Source organism: Olea europaea, unplaced genomic scaffold (assembly GCF_002742605.1).
Source record: "Olea europaea var. sylvestris unplaced genomic scaffold, O_europaea_v1 scaffold2211, whole genome shotgun sequence".
NCBI lineage: Eukaryota > Viridiplantae > Streptophyta > Magnoliopsida > Lamiales > Oleaceae > Olea > Olea europaea.
The window spans coordinates 45,177-66,637 of NW_019240135.1; the positions used below are offsets into that span (position 1 = coordinate 45,177).

The 21,461-nt window shown below is 34.2% G+C and overlaps 2 protein-coding genes across 2 annotated transcripts; both read right to left on the reverse strand.

Annotated features, from left to right (window-relative positions):
* Positions 1–9,103: 9,103 nt before the first annotated feature.
* Positions 9,104–10,817, reverse strand: LOC111380834 (protein LURP-one-related 14-like). The gene is made up of 3 exons (XM_023004490.1): positions 10,385–10,817; positions 9,429–9,650; positions 9,104–9,254 (listed from the first exon to the last, which is right to left on the reverse strand). Exons 1-3 carry the CDS (start codon positions 10,625–10,627, stop codon positions 9,132–9,134), a joined length of 588 nt encoding a protein of 195 aa, XP_022860258.1. The 5' UTR covers positions 10,628–10,817; the 3' UTR covers positions 9,104–9,131.
* Positions 10,818–13,207: 2,390 nt separating this feature from the next.
* On the reverse strand, positions 13,208–21,154 carry LOC111380833. Its single transcript, XM_023004489.1, has 6 exons — positions 21,001–21,154; positions 20,794–20,860; positions 19,910–20,017; positions 19,713–19,811; positions 14,751–14,876; positions 13,208–13,522 (listed from the first exon to the last, which is right to left on the reverse strand). The coding sequence occupies exons 1-6, from the start codon at positions 21,031–21,033 to the stop codon at positions 13,389–13,391; spliced, it is 567 nt and encodes a 188-aa protein (XP_022860257.1). The 5' UTR covers positions 21,034–21,154; the 3' UTR covers positions 13,208–13,388.
* Positions 21,155–21,461: the final 307 nt, after the last annotated feature.

Here is a 21,461-nt window from a genome sequence, read left to right on the forward strand (position 1 = left end):
CAATTGATAAAAAAAGGAGACTCTATTTCAGTATTATTAACCAAAAAAGTGATGATACATGGAGATAAAAGAGATTTCAAAACTATCAACATCATAGACCAGGATGATATAATCCTTTTATATCCAAAAGAAGAAGAGTATGCTAAAATAGTCAGAATTGCTTATGAAATAAAAATAAGTTATTCATATTTCATCTCTCCGAAAAATAATGTTTATCCTGGAATAGCAGGCATGGAAGAAGGAGACCCTTTGTTTATAAAGATTACGGTAGACTATGGATTTATGGATTTAATATATCCAGGAAAAGACCTAATTGAAATTTCAAAATTTGATGACATATTCATAAAAGAAGTATTCAGATTTGTCAATGGATGAAAAATATATTTGAAATTCTATACAATAAGTCTTGAATATGATGGAATTGTTTATTATCCAGTTAAACACATACTCTCAATTGGATATGTTGCAGCCAACTTCCAAATAGATGTGGTGGAGAATGATAGAAAAGTTCCAACAGTGATAAAATCATGGATCAGACATAGAAGTGCACTTAGAATTAAAGCTATTTACAATATTGCTTAAAATTTGTTTGATAAAAACTTTTCATACTTGTGTCGATATGAAAACTGGATGCTCGTATCAAATGGAGGACATGAAAAATCAGAAATCTTGAAGGACTACATTACAAGATTCGAAATACATCAATTTTCAGGATGTCTTACCACTATAAAAGAATCCTGCTAGCTAAGGGAATGCTCCAACTGCATTTGAAGACATAAAAGATAGATGAGAATAATAGAGAAAGATGCTATTTGGATAAAAATTTGAAAAAGCATGTGTAGATATAGAAAAAGGAGGACAATAATAGAAGCTCCTTTAATAAAAATCAGATGATGCATATGAAGATGTAGGTCTAAGGAGGACAATAATAGAAAGGCAAGTGTGCCTTTGCTAATGTACTGAATGATGTAATAGATCAATAATAGTCTCATATATTTGTGTAAATAGAAGCATTGTAATAGAAAAAATCATCTTGAAATCTCGAATTGTAATCAATAGCTACTTTTAAGCCATCATCAGTTCGAAAAACTAGTTTTTCTAGAAATCCTTGCGTACCAAATAGAAATCTTGTATAAATTCTGAAAGAAATAAAATTCCAATATTTTGATATTAATATGAGTTTATAAATTTTTATTCTCATAGATTCTTGAAAGATTTAATAGAAAGTTTCCTTATTATTTTAGCAAAAAGAGAGTTTTTCTTTAACAGAAGTTTAGAAGTTTATTCTTTAGAGTTGATACAGTGAGAGCAAGAAACTGAAATAGTAAAGATTCCGTAAAGGCAGGAGGCAGTGGAAGGAAGCAATTTACACATTCAGAGCTCAAAGATCACTCTGTTCTAGGAATAAAGATCCAGATCAAAACTAAGGTAAAACTATTGAATTTTTGCTAAAATTAGAATGAATCTTTTTAGATCTTAGAGAATCAAAGGGATTAATTGCATAATTTGACGATTACTTGTATTAATGTCAGGATATACAATTGAAGGATTAGACAATTTGTTAGAAAAAAATGTTAGAAGAAATAAAAAATATTATTTTTCAGTTAAAATATATGAATGCATCTTCTGAAAAATATAATATACTTAATGAAAAATATGAACAGTATGTTATAGATTATTCCAATATACTTGATCAAAGAATGGACTTATATGCTAAAATTTAAAATAAAATAAACATAAGATAAAATAGTTTAAAAGATCAGGATATATGTTGCAATATAGAAAGAATCATTTCATTAAAGGCAATATAGACTTTTCCATGAAAAGGAATAGTAATAGGCCAAATAGAAAAATCCTCCAAGAGATGGAATGGTCAAAAGTTTCTCGGAAGATCTTCTTAGCAGTTTCCTAAAGTTCAATATTTAAGACAACATAGTTACGTGCCCAAAGTTTATGTAATTGTCTTAAATTAGTGCTTTATTTCGTTATCAAATATGTGTGTGTGTATAACTTGATGATTTGACATTTTGATTAAAAAAAATAATTGTTAATAGTCTAATACTAAATGTCATCACAAGTTCGATGAAATTGTCCTCAAAACCCTCGGAGATCAAGAATATACTATGGTTGTAAAAAAAAATTACTATTATTAACTTTTTTTTATATATTATGTGATGACAAAAATAATTTTTGAAATAATAAAGATATCGAACAGCTGTTTAGAATACTTATGACATTTGAGGTGCCTTCAAAAGGGCCCAGTCAAATCAAGAAAATTGGACTTTGACTTTTTGACAAGGGGATATTATCACAATAACATATTGATTGGTAAAAGATGAAAATGCCCATAGTTTTGTTTAAAAGATATTTTTATCCTTTTAGTTAATAATTGAAAACAAAAAACTTCCAATTTCAAACTTCAAAATAAGTTAACTTTTCTTATCTACTTATTCCGATTCAAATAAAAACACTATCTTTTTTCATCTGCTTCAACTCCAAAATTTGAAAATTTTATCAAACATTGAAGCTAAAATTTATTTTATATCAATCTCGTTGAATCGGTAAGTATATTTACGCGCATTTAAATTTGTTTTCGTTAATTTATTGTACCTTTTAATCGATAAATTTTATTTCGACATATAATGTAATGTAGGTAATTTTTTAAGAGATCTATAATATTTTAAGCATTTGACAAGAATTTTATTCATCTGCATACACAACATCCGGCTGCTCAACAAAGCAGTCGGATGGCAACGACGCAAATAGCTGGTCGAACAGTCGGCTCTTAACGGCCAATGAACCGGATTGACAGCTAGCTGTTTGCCGAATTTTTATTTTTATTTTTATTGCCGCTAATATTTTTCTTTTAATTAAAAATTATGTTTTGTCATATAGATACGGTTGTAATCCCAATTTTTTATTGCCACAATTTTCATAACATCAAGTATATCATATGCAGAACTCTATAATAATTTACAAAACTAGCTGAATGTTGATTTCTCTCAGTATGACATAGAATTGAGATTTAAATTTAGCGAGCATGCATTCATTTCGATTCCACCTATAAGAATTTCTTCTGATGTTGAAGTGAATTATATGTTTGAATTGAATAATAAGCACACGACCCTCTTTGCATGATTTTAATGAGGAATGATGTCGTCGAAGGTGAACACATAGACTCGGATAGAGGGGATCACAATGCTAATAATTTTTGGGATACAGTGGAGATGGCTCGTGAAGATGATGTTGTTATTCCAGAGACAGTTGCACACAGAATTCCCTCCGTAGTTCATGATAATAATAATGAAAATGAAAATATTTTTACAAATGATGATTTGATTGCTTTATCCCGTCAGAGACATGAGTGGGGCGGGACCTCAGGGACTGGATCGTCCTCTAACTCCTCATATGTGTTCTTGATAGCGATGATTTGTATGTCGAGCAACTATTGAAACGAAGAAAAATTTGCAAGAAGATGTGCACCTAATTGCACTAAAATACAACTTTGAGTTTAAAGTGAAAAAATAGAACAAGTCAATGTTAACGATCGTTTGCATAGACAAGAGTTGCTCATTTGTGAGCGACGAAGATGGCACGAATGAGTACTTTGTAGTTTGCAGTATACACGGGAACATATTTGTGAAGTGAGAATTCGTCTAAATGATCACAGCCTGAGCTTGATTTATTAGTTGATAGATAATGCACAAGTATCGGGATCCACGAATGATCTACAAACCATTGAATATTATTAACGATGTCCGTCGAGAGTACAGAGTGAGCATGAGCTACCAGAAAGCCTAGAAGGCCAAAGAATGTGCGTTGGAGGATTTAATGGGCTCGATCGAGAAAGCCATGCGAAATTGGCCAGATATTGCCATAATATGGAGAAACCTAATCCCGGTTTGACATTATTTATTGAGATAGAGGTGAGAATTGCTTCAAATTCTTTTTCATGGCTTTTGGACAATGCATTTATAGATTTTGAAATGCTATGTGACCCTTAATTCTAATCGATGGTACAACTCTGAAATCTAGATATAAATATAAGTTGATTATTTCTACATGTCAAGATACCTTGAACCGTTGATGGGACAAATATGCCTTGTTTAGCTGTATTTTTTCAATTTTTGTTACCTTTGATGAGACAAATATGCCTTGTTTGAAAAACAATGAGTTAAATGGTCTGCCTAGTGTTGAAGAAACTGGTGGAACCAAGCTGCAAGTGGAAGAAGCTGAAAATGCTTTTGACACTCAAGAGATTGAAGAATGGAGTGCATAAGAGAACTTAGGAAGTCAGCCTATAGAGTTGGGAAATTACCATTTAACTAGAGATAGGACTAGAAGGGAAATAAGAGAGCTCGTTAGGTATAGAGTCTACCTTTCACTTGCTATTCTATCTTATCAAGACCTTGTCTTTAGGGAACCAAGATCTTATAAAGAGGCCATAGGCAGCCAACAATTTGAAAATTGGCAGGCTGCCATGGAAGATGAGATGGATTCCTTAATAAAAAATAAAACTTGGACTTCAGTTCCTAAACCTGTAGGTAAGACACTTGTTGATTGCAAGTGGATATTTTGTGTTAAGGAAGGAAACCATGAAAAGACGCCTATAAGATTCAAAGCTATACTTGTTGCAAAGGGGTTTACACAAAAGGATAGATTATAATGAAATCTTCCTCCTTGTGGTTAAGTATGTTACCATTAGAGTTATGCTTGCTTTTGTAACACATTATTATTTTGAATTTGAACAAATGGATGTAAAAACTGTCTTATTGTATGGTGACCTAGATGAAGTGATTCATATAAAACAACCACTTGGTTTTGTTGATAAATCCAAACCTAAACATGTGTGTTTGCTAAAAAGATCTTTATATAGGTTAAAGCAATATCCCATATAGTGGTACAAAGGATTTGATAATTTTGTATCTACTACTGGTTTTATAAGAAGTGAATTTGATCATTGCCTTTATCTTAAAAGAGGTGAAGAAAATGTTATTATTGCTTTTATATTTCTTTATGTGGATGATATGTTGTTGACAGAGCAAAATATGTATGTTGTTAATGACATAAAAATGTCTTTAAGTGCTGAGTTTGAAATGAAATATCAAGGTCATGCTAAAAGGGTTCTAGGGATGGAAATAACAAGAAACAGAAGCAACGGGTTACTGAGTCAAACAAATTGTTTATGTTGAGAAAATGTTGACTAGATTTGCCATGCATAATGCTAAACCTGTTACCCTTCCCTTAGCCAGTTATTTTAAACTAAGTAAAGAACAATGTCTTGTTGATAAATCTGATATAAAACAATGGAAAGAGTTCTCTATGCTAATGCTGTAAGATCAGCTATGTACATTATAGTTTGCACAAGGCCTAATGTGGCCCATTTCATTAGTACTCGTAGCAGATTCATGGCTAACCCAAGACCAGAATATTAGATTGCTTTAAACTTTAAAATGGTTGTTGAGATATTTGAAAAGATCTTCACATTTAGATTTATCCTTTAGCGCCTGTAATGAGGGTGTAGTGCTTAAGGGTTTTGTTGACTCTAACTTTTCTAAAAATAGAGATAATAGGAAATCAACTATAGCATATATGTTTACTTTATGTGGAACATATATTAGTTGGAAGTCCCAATTCCAACCAGTTGTAGCCTTGCCTACAATCGAGGCTGAATATGTGGCTACAATTGAGGCAATTAAGGAAGCTTTATGGCTTAAGGGTTTGCTATTTGACATCAATGAATTATGTAGTATTGTTGTCACTCAAAGTGTTATTCACCCGTGTAAAAACCCAATTTATCATAAACGAACCAAACATATCGATGTTAAGTTGCATTTTATTAGATATGTCATTTCTAAGAAAATTTCGATACTCTAGAAAATTGCTATTGAGTTTAATCTAGCTGATATGGGGACGAAGGTATTGCCTCTAAACAAGTTTAAGTCTTGTTTACAAATCTTGAACATTGATACTGGTTAATTTGATTTTGTGTAGGCAAGGGACTTGATACCAATTGGAAATGCTAGGAAGCTTATGCTTCAAGAGAATAAAATATAGAATGTACTTTATAGGCTTTTTGTTTGACCACTGGCATTAAGGTGGTGATCTGTTGGGTTGTGATGCCAGGTCCAGTCCAATAGTTAGGCAATGATGAAAAATGTCCTTCGACCCAGATGGAAATAATACTTGCCCAATGTCATTGAGATGACCCAATAACCAGCCCACTATGCTTGTTGCTCTAGACCGTTGGATTTACTTCAGATCAACGATTGATGGTTTTGAGTATAAATAGGGTGTTTCTCATAACCCTAAAGGCGATTTGTTTAATTTTCTCGTGTCTTGAGGTTTAGAATCTTCGAGGGCTTTCTATCCTCTTCCTTTTATCTTCTTTGTTTCAGTTGATAGAAATTCTCTGATTGAGAATCGAGTTTTGGTAACTTCTTTGTGTGAGTTAGGTCGTCGATCTGTTGTTGTATCCATTTTATGGTCCATTGAAGCGACTTCATGCTTGTGGATTTGTGAGGGTTCTTGGGTTTTGCTCGGAGCCTCTGTGATGATTGTGACAGGTACAAGTGTTTGAGCCTAATCCGGTTGAAGTCTTGGTGTCTAGTGGTTTAGTTTGTACCAATATTCAAGTGTAATATCTAGATTTGTAATTTTTGTCCATTGAGTTTGTACTAATATTGACAATAAAGTAATTAGGTTTTCAAGTTCCTAAAATTTAAAGTTCTAAAAAATTTTAACACCATATAGAAGTGCATATTATTTCAGATCTGAAATCAAATTGAGGAGATGGTGTTCGGACGGTGGTGATGATGATTGTGGCAGAGAAGTGCCTAAAGGCATTGGGCTTGTAGGTGGTAGAAAGTGGTTGGAATAGGAGAAGATGGTGATGTTTTGAGAACATGTGGTGATTAACATTACTGACGAGTAGTGGGCGATAGATTATATATTTAGGTAGTGGTGATGCTTAGTGCGGACTTGTGCGTATGGTGGAAATGGTTTACGGATGAGAATGAGGATAAGGAGAAGGTGGTGGCAGCACTGACGAAGCTATACAATGGTTTAGGGTTGGTAATGGGGTGGGGCTTGGCATTTTCTTGCCTCGTACTTGCCCTGTTACCCATTTAAAACGGGATGAGGAGGGAAGGTTGCCTCATTTTCGTATCCGTTTACCTTTTTTTTTTTTTTTTTTTTTTTAATTTTTTTTTTTTCCCTATTTACGTTGTATCACCGGTGGGAACGGTGTCATGGGTGAAAAACTTTGGACATTTTGATTGGTACGTAAACTCTCTTCTTCAATCAGTTCGTTCTGTGTTTCCTGTTCTATGCAATTACATAGTGTGTTTTCTTTTCTACTCATAAGATCATTTTTCTTTCCCTTTTTTTTTTTTTTTTTTTTTTTTTTTTGACAATTCATTTTATCGCCTCTATTCATTCAAGTGAGACAATAATATAGTTATTAAATTTTTTAATTAATTAATTAATTTTTAAAAGTTAAATTATTCAAATATATTTAGTAAATTAAGGTTTTTATTGTGGATTATATTCTTTAGATAATTTTAGTTGTCATCTTCTATTAAAATTAATGAAATTTCGTAAAATGTTTCCATTTAAAGTATTGAATTCTTTATAAAAAAGGAGGCTAGGGCGAGGGCGAGGGCGATGGAGGGCGGGGCGAGGCCCCTATTATCCGTACCCATCTTGGGATGAAATTCCCCATCCCGTACTCGACCCGATTAACCTATTAAGCGGGCAATCCCTGCCTCGTTCGGGGCGAGCCACATCGATATCAGGTTTGACGGGTATTTTTGTCATCCCTAACGATATATGGACAAGGAAAAGTTTTTGCCCCTCAATAAATCCATTGCTCAATAATTTTATATGTGGGGATGCTAATCAAACCCCTAACAAGATATAGATTGTCTTAGTTCATAGTAGGGATCTAATTGGAACATTGGGTGATTTTTATTGAGGCAAATGTACGAAAGCAAGTGCAGGATGAATGATTTTAAATCAAACTCATCAAGTGTAGGATGGACGATGTTAAAACAAGCTCATTATTCATTAGATAGAGAAACTCACTAATATTTTGGGATAATTAGAATGTCTCTGATTGAGTAATTGTTTATAGGTGGAGGAATGTGAGAGATAATTATTGGCAATATTACTTAGAAAGGTTGGCCCCATAGAGAAAATTTAATTAATTTCTAAAACTTTGCCAGATTCCTAGTTGCTATTTTATTTGTGAAAAGTGGTAACATGCCACATAACGTATGGGTATGTTTTGAGCTTCATGTAGAAGAGCTTTTAGATAAGCTACCTTAATTTTTTTTGAAAACTAACTTATAGAAAAACTTCCTATCAAGAAATACTTTTAAAGGAAATCTCATTAAAAAAACTTCCTTTAAAAACTCTTCTAACTAAAAGTATTTTGATAAAATTAGTTGAAAGAGTTTATAAGCAACTTTTGAATTTCAAAAACTTTTTTTAATTTTTCAAAAGTCACACCAAGCAGACTGTAAAGCATCCAACAAACAAAAATGCCCTCTCCATCCCCACACAAAAAATTCTACAAAGTAAAACCATTAAACGAATTTTTTCCTTCACTTTAGTAGGTTCATTGTTACATCTACTAAAATAGCAAAAACAGATAGATCCCTAAGAACCATAAGATTGCTGATCAATTTGGGCTAACCTTCTTGCACAATTTGAGTAATTTCTAAATACTACGAGGACGATAGTCATGAATTGCAAGAAAAATATTTTCTAAAAGCTCCCCACACTTATTATCCAACCAAGTCAAATTGTCTTCAAATCAATCAAATTCGACCTCTAATTTTCTCTCCAAATGAAGTCTTCTTTAATGTATTACCAAATAACTCACATCTTAACTTCTTTAATGCTGCCATGGCAGGTAAGAAAGCGGGCACGGTAATCGGAATGCGACGGAGAGGTTGCAACACAGGGGAGGAGGTATGGGTAGGGATGGGATGCGAAGGGTGGAAGTGGACTGGTTGTTGAGTCCGGATGATGAAAATGTTGACACAATAGGGTTATTCAAGATTTTAGAAAAAAAAAATAATAATATCACCAGTGTATATTAATTTTTTTAAATATTAGCAACATAATCAAGAATCAATTTCATTAAGTATTACAAGTAAAGACACAATGAATGCATAATCAACCCCAGGATAAACTCTTACTTCAAACTTTTCTTTGCCTAAGCTTCCCAAATTGAACCTCTGCTTTACCTACATCATAGATAAACACGAGTCATGAGTATGGAACTTGAACTCTATAGACACGTTCGATAAACACTACCGGACGGCTGCATAAATAAGATTTTCGCTTCTTTTTTCTTTATACGTTCCTAGTCAAGTACACTTTTATCAAACAAACTATATATTCTTAAACTGAAGTCATACCTCTGCTATCAAAGTGTCTCCTTTGTAAACTTTGAAAGACTGAGAAACATAACTTCCAACAACACGGAAATCACAGATTTCTCCGGTTGGGTTGGTTGCTAGAAATACACTAAGTTGTGTTTTGAACTGGAAAGACTGTGATTGTTCCACAGTATAGAGAAGATTGCTTTCTTCTGAGCCCACCCCGAGACAAACCGTCCATCGTTGACGCCAAGCAACCTCCTGGGACATGTTCAAGAAAATCTCAGATTTTGAGTTATGAAAAAATGTCTTATGTACTACATATGTAGCAATTGTGAAAATTTGAATAGCTCGAATGTTGACGACAACTTTCGATTTAAGTGATACTGTTTAAACTCAAAGTGGAACGTGCGAACACCACCAGAACATCCAAGCTCAAAGACTGAGGCCGAGTCACACAAAACCAGTCAAGCATACTTTTCCCTTCAAATTTGATCTCCTGCCTACAGTGAGGAAAATAAAAACTTCCCCACAAAGCAAGAGGACCTTACTTATAATTCTCCATAACAGTCATACATTCGGAGAACCATGCTTACAATTCTCTTGCCACATAGCAATGAGAAATTTTTTAACTATCCACTGGGGTAGAAGATCAATTCTACTTGTTCCTTTGTTAGGCACCCAACTAACCGTGGTCTAAAATCATGACAATATGCTTGGACAAACTCATTTTCTTCTCATTAACGCCAACAGAAATGTCAGATTAGTGTACACATAAGTCCTAGATTCGATCCAACAGATCTTGTCCTGATCAATCACAAATACTATAATTGTGTAACATGTATGTCCAAAAATGGGTAAGTGAAGAAGTTAATAGCCTAATTGTGTGTTCTCTTGATTCATTTTCAAGGGATCCTCGAATGAAACCTCTAGATAAAGAGCAAAGTTACAGTCTTATTTTCCCATTCATCATCAACAATATATCAGAAGTGTACCTTTTGGCGGATTGTCAAAAGAGGAGAAGATATTGAATCATACATAACTCTCTTCTTCCTGAATTGCCACATGGAACCCTTAACTTGCAGCAAGAGAGTTCCATTGTCGTCTACCACGTCGATTTTTGTGTTAGAGAATCCACTCTTTTTCTTCACAATCAGGTCAACTAGATAAGGGAAACAAAAACCTTCCCCAACAACACTGATTGTAGGAACGAACCTCGTTATCTCAGGTTGAAACATTGATGGTTCGACTCCAAAAAGAAGCTAAAATCTTGTCTTAGTACTAGTTTATAAACAAACCCTCTCTGTGTCCCCAACTGAAGAGATTCATGTCCCTGAAGATGGTGTTGATATTTTCTTGCTTCTTAAAAGTTTCTTGGAGAGATGGAATGGTCAAAAGTTTCTCCGAAGATCTTCTTAGCAGTTTCCTAAAGTTCAATATTTAAGACAACATAGTTACGTGCCCAAAGTTTACGTAATTGTCTAATTTAATCACTTAAATTAGTACTTTCTTTCGCAATCAAATATATATATATATATATATAGACACACATTGATGATTTGACATTTTGATAAAATAAAAAAATAAAAAATTTGTAATTGTTAATAGTCTGATACTAAGTGTCATCACAAGTTCAATGAAATTGTCCTCGAAACCCTCGGAGATCAAGAATATACTCTGGTTGTAAACAAATTACTATTTTTAACTTTTTATAGTGTGGGATGACACAAATATTTTTTTAAATAATAAAGATATTGAATAGCTGTTTAGAATACTTATGCCATTTAGGATTCATTTGACATGACTTTTAAAAAGCTAATATGGACTTTTGAAATCCAAAAATTGCTTTTGGCTCTATTTTACTCATTTTATGAAAGTGCTTCTTTTAGGTAAAAAAAAAAACTTTTAGAAGAAGATGGTTCATAAAAAGCTCTTTTAAAAATTAATTTTCAAACTAACTTCCTTCAAATAAAATTTCACATGAAGCAAAAGTAAAAATTATATCAAACGAGCCCTTAATTCTTCTCATAACACATCAATAAGTCAAAACTACTATGGGAACTATTGGTACATAATTATCAAATTAAACGATAGTTGTTGTAGAGGGTTACCTGTTAAGCAAATGGCTCAAAGTCAAAGTTGAGAAAAAAATACAGAATTAACAAATCAGATTTAGCCGCGATCTCAATCATTTACCCCATAAGACCCCATTGTCAAACACCTCATCCTCAATCGAGGCTCCCTTTTATTCACAAAAATTCAAAATTTAAAATTCAAAATTATACTACAGGCTTATAGTCATAATACCTCGTTCATTAAAAGAAGTAAACAATCGAAATTTACTTATGAAATTTTCCTCGAATTCATCTTGTCTTCTCATATTATACATGTTCTCATATTAAACATGGGATTTACGAATTCCGTATTGGTTTCATTAACTATTATGAAAAATGACACGACGAATGCATAATGAGCTCCAGGGTAAACTCTAATATTGTAGCTTTCTTCACCTTGCAAATTGAATTTCCCTCTAACTACTTAAACTTTAGTTCTAGACAATAGTCAAGTCACTCGACCCGCACCGATGACCAGGGGAATGACCGTACCCTCACATGAGACGAGTGAGACCCGCATGAATTAAAAATTCGTAAATGCTGATCTACCAAGGTCATTTACCAGGCTTCCTACAGGCTCCTCACACTGAGGTGGCCCCCACTTCTGATCATCATGCATTAAAAAATTGCAACAAAAATGGCTGACCGACCAACTGAGTCACAGCCTGTAAGAGCCCTGTAAGGGTCGGCCCTGGAAGTGTAGCATCACTCTTAAAAAAATCCCCACCCCTTGTGTGTGTTTGTATGCGATCATCCTCGCGATCACTTCCGCGATTCGTATAGCATAACCCTTTAGACATACATTTTAGGTCTGGATAGAAAACAAAGGTTAGTACTACTGCTATCAAATTGTCGCCCCTGTAAAGTCTGAATGTAGGAGAGAGGTGAAAGTTGCCAAAAAGACAGTTGAAATTCATAAAGCCGTTGTTTTGTACCAGTAAATAATATGATTAAAAGGTAAGTCAAAGTCAACAATTAATTTTAACAATGCATTTAATAAAACCTACAACTTTTCAACTATGCATTCTATTAACTTTTATCAAAATCTGCTAAAAATTTGCAGGATTTTGATAACATAAACTGATATGCCAAAATAAAATCACAGGCAATCGGGGATTAGCTCTTACAGATTTAAGTAATTCTATGTGCTAAAAAATTTCTTTAAAGAAAAAAAAAAAAAAAAGAAATGCTATGTACCACCACCTGTAACTAGAACAAGTTTAAGTGGGCATCCAATGAATAAAAATGCAGCCCAACCGGCGTCATGAAACAGCAAATGGTTCATAAAACTTTGGCATAACCAAAAGATTGAAGAAACTAAATACTCCAAACCCTTGAAATTCTGTACTATGACTAAAGCATGCTAGATAGCTGCAAAGCTCTTTTGATACTCTTCATCCACCATATTAAAAACAAAGAAACGATGACCGCGTAAACAATCATAGCCTTCACAAACAAATTTACCCAGATTTCAATATCCAAAATGTTTCCAATTTATTTTATTCAAATTATAGATATACCTCTGAAAATTTCCTTCGTTATCCTTGGCGAACCTTTGATTTAATGAGCAAGAGCCCTTCCACACGACTCTCAGATCACTATGAAGACTTTTCATCTCTGTTTGACTCATAGTTTAGTTACTAATAATTACATTACACGCTACAGTAAGCACCATTCCCTGTGCAAAGCAATAACACGAGAATATGAAGTAAATTACACAAGGATTTATTGACTCACCTTTTTCCCCTCGTGACAAGAACATTGCAAAAATTGTTTTGTTTGAGAAACGAAATTTTATCTATAAATTGTACTAGAAATCCACCCTGTAAACAAATTTTTCAAGTTGAAAACCAAAATCCTAGTTATCACATCACAAAAGGGAACATCATATCTCAAAATCTCGAAATCTTCTCAGCAAGTTCAACTTGTATGTCTCAATTTCAGTGTCCTCAACTGAATCTGGGGTTGACCTGATGACAGAGATTGCTCCAGCTTGATATAAAGCACCAGCAGCTTCATCTACAGTATCAGGTGACACAAAACCTTCCCAATTAGATGTTCAATATACGTAGAGAAGTATGATAAGAAAAGGAAAAGGGCTTATTAACTAACAGCCTCTACTTTATTTCATAGGTGGTATGTTCCTAGTCTCAGCCATAAAAATACCTCTATTAACGATATATGTTCATGAAATCTCAGTGTTCAATGAGACAATAAATAATTAGAAAGGCAAAATACTAACATTAAAAAAAATAAAAAAATCCATACGTTAAGGAAATATATGGATGATTTACTCATTTGACAGACTAATACCATAAACTAAATTTGTAAGATCTGTTCAGTTTTTAATATGTAATATGTAGGCTTGATAAAGTTGAGTGACTACTTCAGACTCTCAGACCAGATTAGAAAAAGAAATGCAAGCTTCCCTTTGCTGGCAAAAATAAGAGTATAACAGGGAAAGATATTAAGGCTGTTGCGGATGAACTTTGAGGTACTTTGTCAGTACAAAATAGAGTAAGAATATGTTATTTCCTGTATGATAAATTAACTGGAAAACGATTTATTAACTACACTTTTTATGCCTAGCTTCAAAATTTCAATACATAGAAGTTAAAGAAACACAAGACATGTACAAGTGTTAATTAAGGAGAAACAGATTTTCCTAACAATTCTGCTTGACCATTTATCCATATATAGACATAGAAGACATGTATGGCTGGGCTTATAGGCTGATCAAACTATCTTATAAGCCCAAAGCCCGTCCGAGCTCTATTTTTCCATGGAAGATTTGACATAAATATTATTGGCTTTGTTTTAAATATTCAACAAAAGAACCATTCCTCCAACCAAAATTTTTGACAAATACATTTGACAAAGAATCTCAACCCTTAATTTAAATGAATCAAACGAACTAGATTTATTTCATTTAACTACTTAAAAATCCCAAAATGAATCTCATCCCACAACCAAATACCCTCCCTGTTTTTCTCTCTCTAAAGGCATTTTGGGTATTTTGACACTTGCCAAAAGCTTATAAATAAATAAGCCATCCAAGCATGTGTGTTTATTGTCCTTGTAAACACATGAGATAGCTCCTTTCTAAACCCTGTCCGAACATGCTCATAAGTGTTCCTTAAGGATAAGCAGATTTTCCCAACAGGAAGCTTCACCATTTATCCATGTATCTATGTTTTCATGTACGGGTAAGCAAAAACAAAATGACTGAAAACATTGAAACACTGACCTGACTGTGCAATGGCAACTAGAGCCTTCAAAGCTTCCTTGCGAGTACGATCATCTTTTGCAGCCCCTAGCATGTTTAGTAACTCTTGACCACCACCCATCTCAACTATTTTCATCCTCCTTTCATCTGAGATCAAAAAGTTAAGAGAGGTAGAAAGCACCTGAGATATACTAGTACCATTTTCATAACTCAATCATTGTGCAAAGATCAAGGACAAAAGTTCCATTCACTAGTCCCCTTGATGAAGGTACATGCTAATCCTCTCTAATGAGATTATGTCTAGAACTAAAAATGCATATTTGACATCGAATGAACTTGGTTGGGTAGAGTTAGGGCTATCAAGCTGTGAAGATTAGGCGTCCTTTTCTTCCTTCTCTCGTCTAACCTTTTCTTGTTTTGTGCATAGAAAAGCAAGGAGGTTGAGGTAGAGGGGAGAGAGATGCTCAGATAATTAATTATGCAATGGATATTCCTTCACTACATGTTACTTTCAGCATGTCATTTAATTTTTTGACACTGAAATTGATGCAGGATGAATTAAAGAATAGAAAGAAGAAGCAAGAAAGAAGGGAGAAGCGGAGAGAATGAGGGGAGAAACCTGAAAAGAAGCAGAAATTCACGGGGGAGAGGGGGAGGGAGAGGAAGGAGAAGCTATAGGCAACAAACCACCAAAATATTCCTCAATTCATCAAAACTAATGAAATTACATCGCAATTAGGTTTAAATAGTAAAGACTAAAAGCTTAAGTAGAATGAACTTGGGCCAACACAAGCCCAATTATATAAATAAAATCTAAAACATAAATAAAGTCCAACTAAAAATAAGTAAAAAGTAGATGTCCTCATCAACTCTCCCGGGGTGGGATAGATCATTATAGGTTGTAGTCAATCTGATACTCCAAATACTTCAAGTCAAGTTATGAGAGACGATCTTTCTGATGAACCAAGTACCGAAATTCCATGTTTGATAATACTGAAAATTGTAGCTTATTCCCAAGAATATGATTTGACCAAGGGGGCGATTTTTCCTTCTAACCAAGTACTAATACTGGGCTCCAAATAATCAATACTCATGCACTGCATCTTCAAGATTTTCACATAATTGTACATATTGAGGAGCACAAGAAGCACGTCGATCTAGCCAACAAACAAGGAAGTACTGAATCTTGCCATCATTGGTCAATACAACACGTTTATCTAAAATAACATCAATTTTATCTTTGTGTGTTGTGATAGATGGTATTGAAGTAGAAATATCAACATAGTCAAGTGGGTCCACAAAGCTAAATAGAAATGGATCATCAAAGGAAGTAACACGGTGTTTGTAAGTACTGAAGTTCTCGATATTTAAAATAGAGTGGTAGCAAAAATGTAATGAAAAAATAATGATATGTGCATTTGAATCAACATGCTTTAAAATTTTTAAAGCACCAGCACTACAAGCTTGCAATATAACATAATTCCCAATATTAAATTCAAAATATCGTTTATGCAAATCAACTTGAAGTTTATATAATGCATTACTTGCGTCATGTTGTTTATTGATCTCAATATGCAAGTCATGAAAATAATATACAAATACTCCAGTTGACAACGACACACTAGCATGCGGAGACATGGGAATAAGATCTAACGACCGTCTAAACTTATAATTATGAACAACTTCAAATGGATTTAAACCTAAAGACCGATTCATAGAATTGTTATATGCAATTTGAACAGTTGGAAGGGTCAAATTCCAATTTCCCAAAGTTTCCTTGCAAAGAGCATGATTACACAAATCATCAATACCTTTGGGTGGAATAAGAGTAGGACACACAACATTTGACTGAGAGGTATCGGGAACAAGGGGTATAATACCTAGACTCATAGGAAAAGTCCGAATACTATCTAAGGAGGTGTCTTCACTATCATCCAAGTCATCAAATTCTTTAAATTTAGATTCATAGATTTGATTTTCTAATCGCTCATCTCTCATATTCTTTTGTTTTTCAATGAATAAGGCTCAATTAGAACATTCAGAAGAGATGTGGCCAAAGTCTTTATAGTTGAAGCACTGCAAATGAGAAGAAGTTATTGAAGTTTCAAAATCTTAACCTTTATTGTCCAACAAAGAAGGAGCATTAGATGGGGGAGGACCTATTAAAGACCTACCAGGATAAGGTGGTGTTGATGAGACGAAAGGGGGAATGTCACTACGCCTTCGATACGAAGAAGAAGGTCTTGGGATATCATGACCTTTACACTTATTTTCCCAAATGGGAGGAACATTAGACGAGGAAAGTTTTATGATAGACTTATGACGAAGTGGTGCTGATGAGATGGGTGAACGATGGTGACTACGCTTTTCATATGGGGCACTAATATATAACTCGTAGTCCCGAGCTAAAGAGTAAGCGTGATCAAGAGTAGTGATACCTCGAAAGAAGAGCTCACGCCTAAGTTCATCTCTTATACCTTGTATAAACCTATTCAAAGTTAAGGCTTCATCCTCAATGATATGACGCTTCATTCGAAACTCCTCAAATTGTGCAATATACTCAGTCACTAACTAATTCCCTTGTTTAAGGGCATTCCATTGAATAAGAACTTCAAAATCTAGGCAACCATCAAAAGTAGGAGTGTCTAATTTCGTGTCTCTAAAAGATCTCTTCTTATGATCATATTGAAAATATTTTTGATCACCTTGTCGACGACGATATTACCTATTGTGGGACACTTTAGAATTAGTAACATCAATCGAATGAGGGATTTGCTTAAAATTGTTTAGATTAGCAACTAGATCTTTGCTCTTTTTACAAGTAGTAGCCATCTCGGTTTGTAAAGCTGCTAATTGAGTTTGTAAGTGTTGCTGGCTAGTGACAAGTTGAGCTAATTGTCTAGTGAGTACCTCAAATTGTGAAGAGTCCATGTCTAGGTACTGAAACGAGGAGTGACAAGACGAAAAGTCGACCACTATGCATGTACTGTACTAGGAGCTAAATGACGTGTAATAGAGAGATGAATGAACAATAAGCGCAAGCAATGAAAAGTAACAATTTGGGCATTTTTTTTGTAAATTAAAATTTGGGGTTATGTTAATCCAAATGTAACAAGCTAATAATGCTGATTCGAATAACATAAAAAAGCAAGGATACAAATGACGAATCAAAATCTTTAACCCTGTGGGGTAAGCAAGGTAATGTTGGAAATTATTCAGTCAACGATTCTAATCAAGTGTTGTAAAGATAAAATTTACGACGTAACAGCAACACAAAGATTTTAATTGATGCAATTTTTAAAAAAGAAGCAGTAGTACAATCCAATAATAAAAAGGGTTCAAGGACTCCTCGTTGTTTGGTTGTGACTATCTATATGCCGATTGATCTGAATTGCCGACTTATGAGCCCCAGCTATACTTCCGTTCTTCCCTTCGTGTCCAATGGTTTTAGCCCTTGCTGACTGTAACTTGTGCTGGTTCTGGTGTGGACGTAAAACTGAGTGTGGTGACTGTGGTTTTTAGATTGTTGAGATGGACGAGGAAATATACAAGTACAGTAACTGTAGTGGAAATGTATGATCCTGGGTTGGTGGTAGTGGCCTGTGACAATGAAGCGGTAGTGCTCTGGATGCTTGGGTGCAATAGATAATGAAGTGATGGCGTGGTGGTGATTAGAGGCGGCAGCGGCAGGAGAGTGGTTATGAGAGAGGAATCGGGTGAAATTGTGAGGTATTTGATGTTAATGGATTGGTTATAATCAGGCTTGGTAGGATATTTGAGACTGGGACAAATGGGAAGAGGTTTAGATCCTGTTATAGAGATGAACAGGTGGGGTTAGTGTTTGGTGAGTGGACCTGAGTCGTAAAGAGTAGGCTGAGTTAATTGGGCTAAATGGAATTGGGCCGTGTGTAAGTAGGATTGAATGTTAGGGATGAAATTTATAAAATAGCACTACAATTGTATAGAAGAAACAGCGGCAAGCGAGAATTTTTTTTTTTTTTTGGGTGGGTGAAACTGAAATTGCAGAAAAACCTAAACTGAAATTTTCGCGTGTGAACAGTAACTTAAACGGTATTTTTTTTTTTTTTTTTTGCAACTACGATAGAGAATTGAAGGAAAAAAATTGAAATCGGACGTGAACAATAACCGCGAATAGTAACTTTTTTTTTAAACTAACGACAGAAAAAAAAGAAATCTGCTGTTGTTACCAAGAATTATTTCCGCCTGTACTCTTCTAGAATTTTAGGGAACATGATGGTGGTCGATGATGCGTGGTTGGGAATATGAATGGAAAAATTTCTGGAATATAATTGATGTATTTCCCAAGTTTTGGCTCTGATACCAAATTTTATACATGACGAATTAAAGAATAGAAAGAAGAAGCAAGAAAGAGGGGAGAATCGGATAGAATGGGGGGAGAAATAGGAGAAGAAGCAGAAATTCATGGGAGAAAGGGGGAGAGAGAGGAAGGAGAAGCAATAGGCAACAAATCACCAAAATATTCTTCAATTCATCAATACTAATGAAATTATATCGCAATTAGGTTTAAATAGTAAAGACTAAAAGCCTAAGTAGAATAGACTTGGGCCAACACAAGCCCAATTACGTAAATAAAATCTAAAACATAAATAAAGTCCAACTAAAAATAAATAAAAAGTAGATGTCCTCATAAAAAATGTTCAATCCATACAGATTCTCTCTTCATATCAGTGAAGACTGCAGGTTTTATTTTCAGTGCACTATATATATATATATATATTATAAATGGGCTAGTCCTTTTATTTGATTGGTACAGAGTATGATCCTGTTCATAAATAACAAGCATAAGCTCTTTATTAAAAAGTATAAGTTCCTTGAAGCTAACCACTAATCAAGGCAATAAGCATTTTTTGTTGTGGAAAGTTTTGAAGAATTACAGGGACAGAAAATATTTCATTGTGAATAAACTACAATAGGAAACATCAACTAGTTACTAAACATTACCATCTATAGCAAAACGAGCTAATCTGGATGCTCCCATTCTCTTAAACAAGGGATCCTTCACATGTAGAAGTGATACAGATTGCTGCATCAAATTATCTCCTACAAAAAGTCAGGTACTAAAGCATCAGACGTCTGTTAGAAGTAAAAAGAAGCACAGCTTATACAATAGAATACTATCCTTAACTCAACACACATACCCAAGTATGGAAAGAACTGGTAAGCCACTATTGTCGCAGTTCCAGCAAAAAGTAGTTTCAGCATCCATCCGATTTTTCTTTCTGCTTCCTCCTCTAATGATCTTTGATCTAAAGCCAGCATAGATATTCATAATAAATCAAAACAAAATCAAATAAAGATATGGTTGTCCAATGATGAAAGGGTAACACATGGAGAATTCAAGTTGATATGAGTGGGGCCTGTTGTGCCAGGTGAAAAATTTAGCATTGCAGAAGTGCCTTAATGTGAGAATCAAACCGCAGTGCCTCTACTTAACCAACATATGTGTGTAGAAGTGAGTGTGCTTGAAGCAACAAGTGGACATATTCTCACTGGCATTCCCTTGAGCTGTCCAATATAATCTTCTTTGCTATTTATGAATTCTTTTTGCAAACATTAAATCCAAACTCCAGCCACTTTTAAGTATCAACTCAATTTAAGTCCATATATTTCTTAATGAAAATTGAGAATGACATGGTTACTACTCCTGATTTGTAAGCATTTTTCTGAAACCCAACACGCAGTAAAAGGCCAAATCATAGGGCAGTCAGTGAGGTCTTATAACAAAATTCAATCATTCGTAAGCTAGATTTCAATTTCAAATCCATTTCATACAATCCATCGAACCATCACGATAAATTAGTAACACCAATTCCATAATGGCAAAATGGGAATGATGAGCTCAATGTTCCTATTCTTCAATTAAACTATTTAAAAATGGAAAAGCATTATATAGTCAAATACAATACAATAAAAAAAAAAAAAATTCGAATGCGTTTTTATTTGATATAAGTTATCTCAAAGAAGCTAAACTGAATTTAAATTTGGGAAAAGAACAAGTAACAAAATGAAGTATAAAAATCACCTCTTGTATGGAATGATGAAGAAAATTTTCGAGATTGCACTTTCACTGGGTTTCTCCTGTATAAATACTTTGATAAAAAAATAAAGAAAAATTAGAAGAGAGTGGAAAAGGAAAATTGCATAGCTGATATTTGATTCTTTATTAATTGTGGAAAGAAGTGGGAAAGGTTGCTAGGGTTTAATGTAGGGATAAGCTGCTGGGACTTACGGTGCTGCAGATGCGTGCTGCTAATGTGCGCATGATGCGAAATCGAGATTTTGAAGCTTTGCTTCAATCGAAGTATGGAACTTGGTGCGGGAGCACTTGCTGGAATTGCTGCTGTCTGGCGGTTCTACATTTCCGGCATATTCACGCACAATTGCACGCTTGGTCCTCAAACTTTTAACGCAAGTCATCTTAGTCGTGCTCTTTTAACATTAAGATGCTAGCACATTCTTTTTTTAGATGCATTATATTTTAATGATAAATGCTATTTACAGTTACTCACTTTTGTAATCGTCCTACGTCATCAAATCAATAGCGGTTACATATATGTCACGTAAGATGACTACAATATTAAGCGACTGCAAATGACATTATTCTATTTTAATTGCATGAAAGGATAATAACTTCTACTCATTATCATATGCATGTTTCCAACTTTTTTCATCACATATTTATCAGCAACA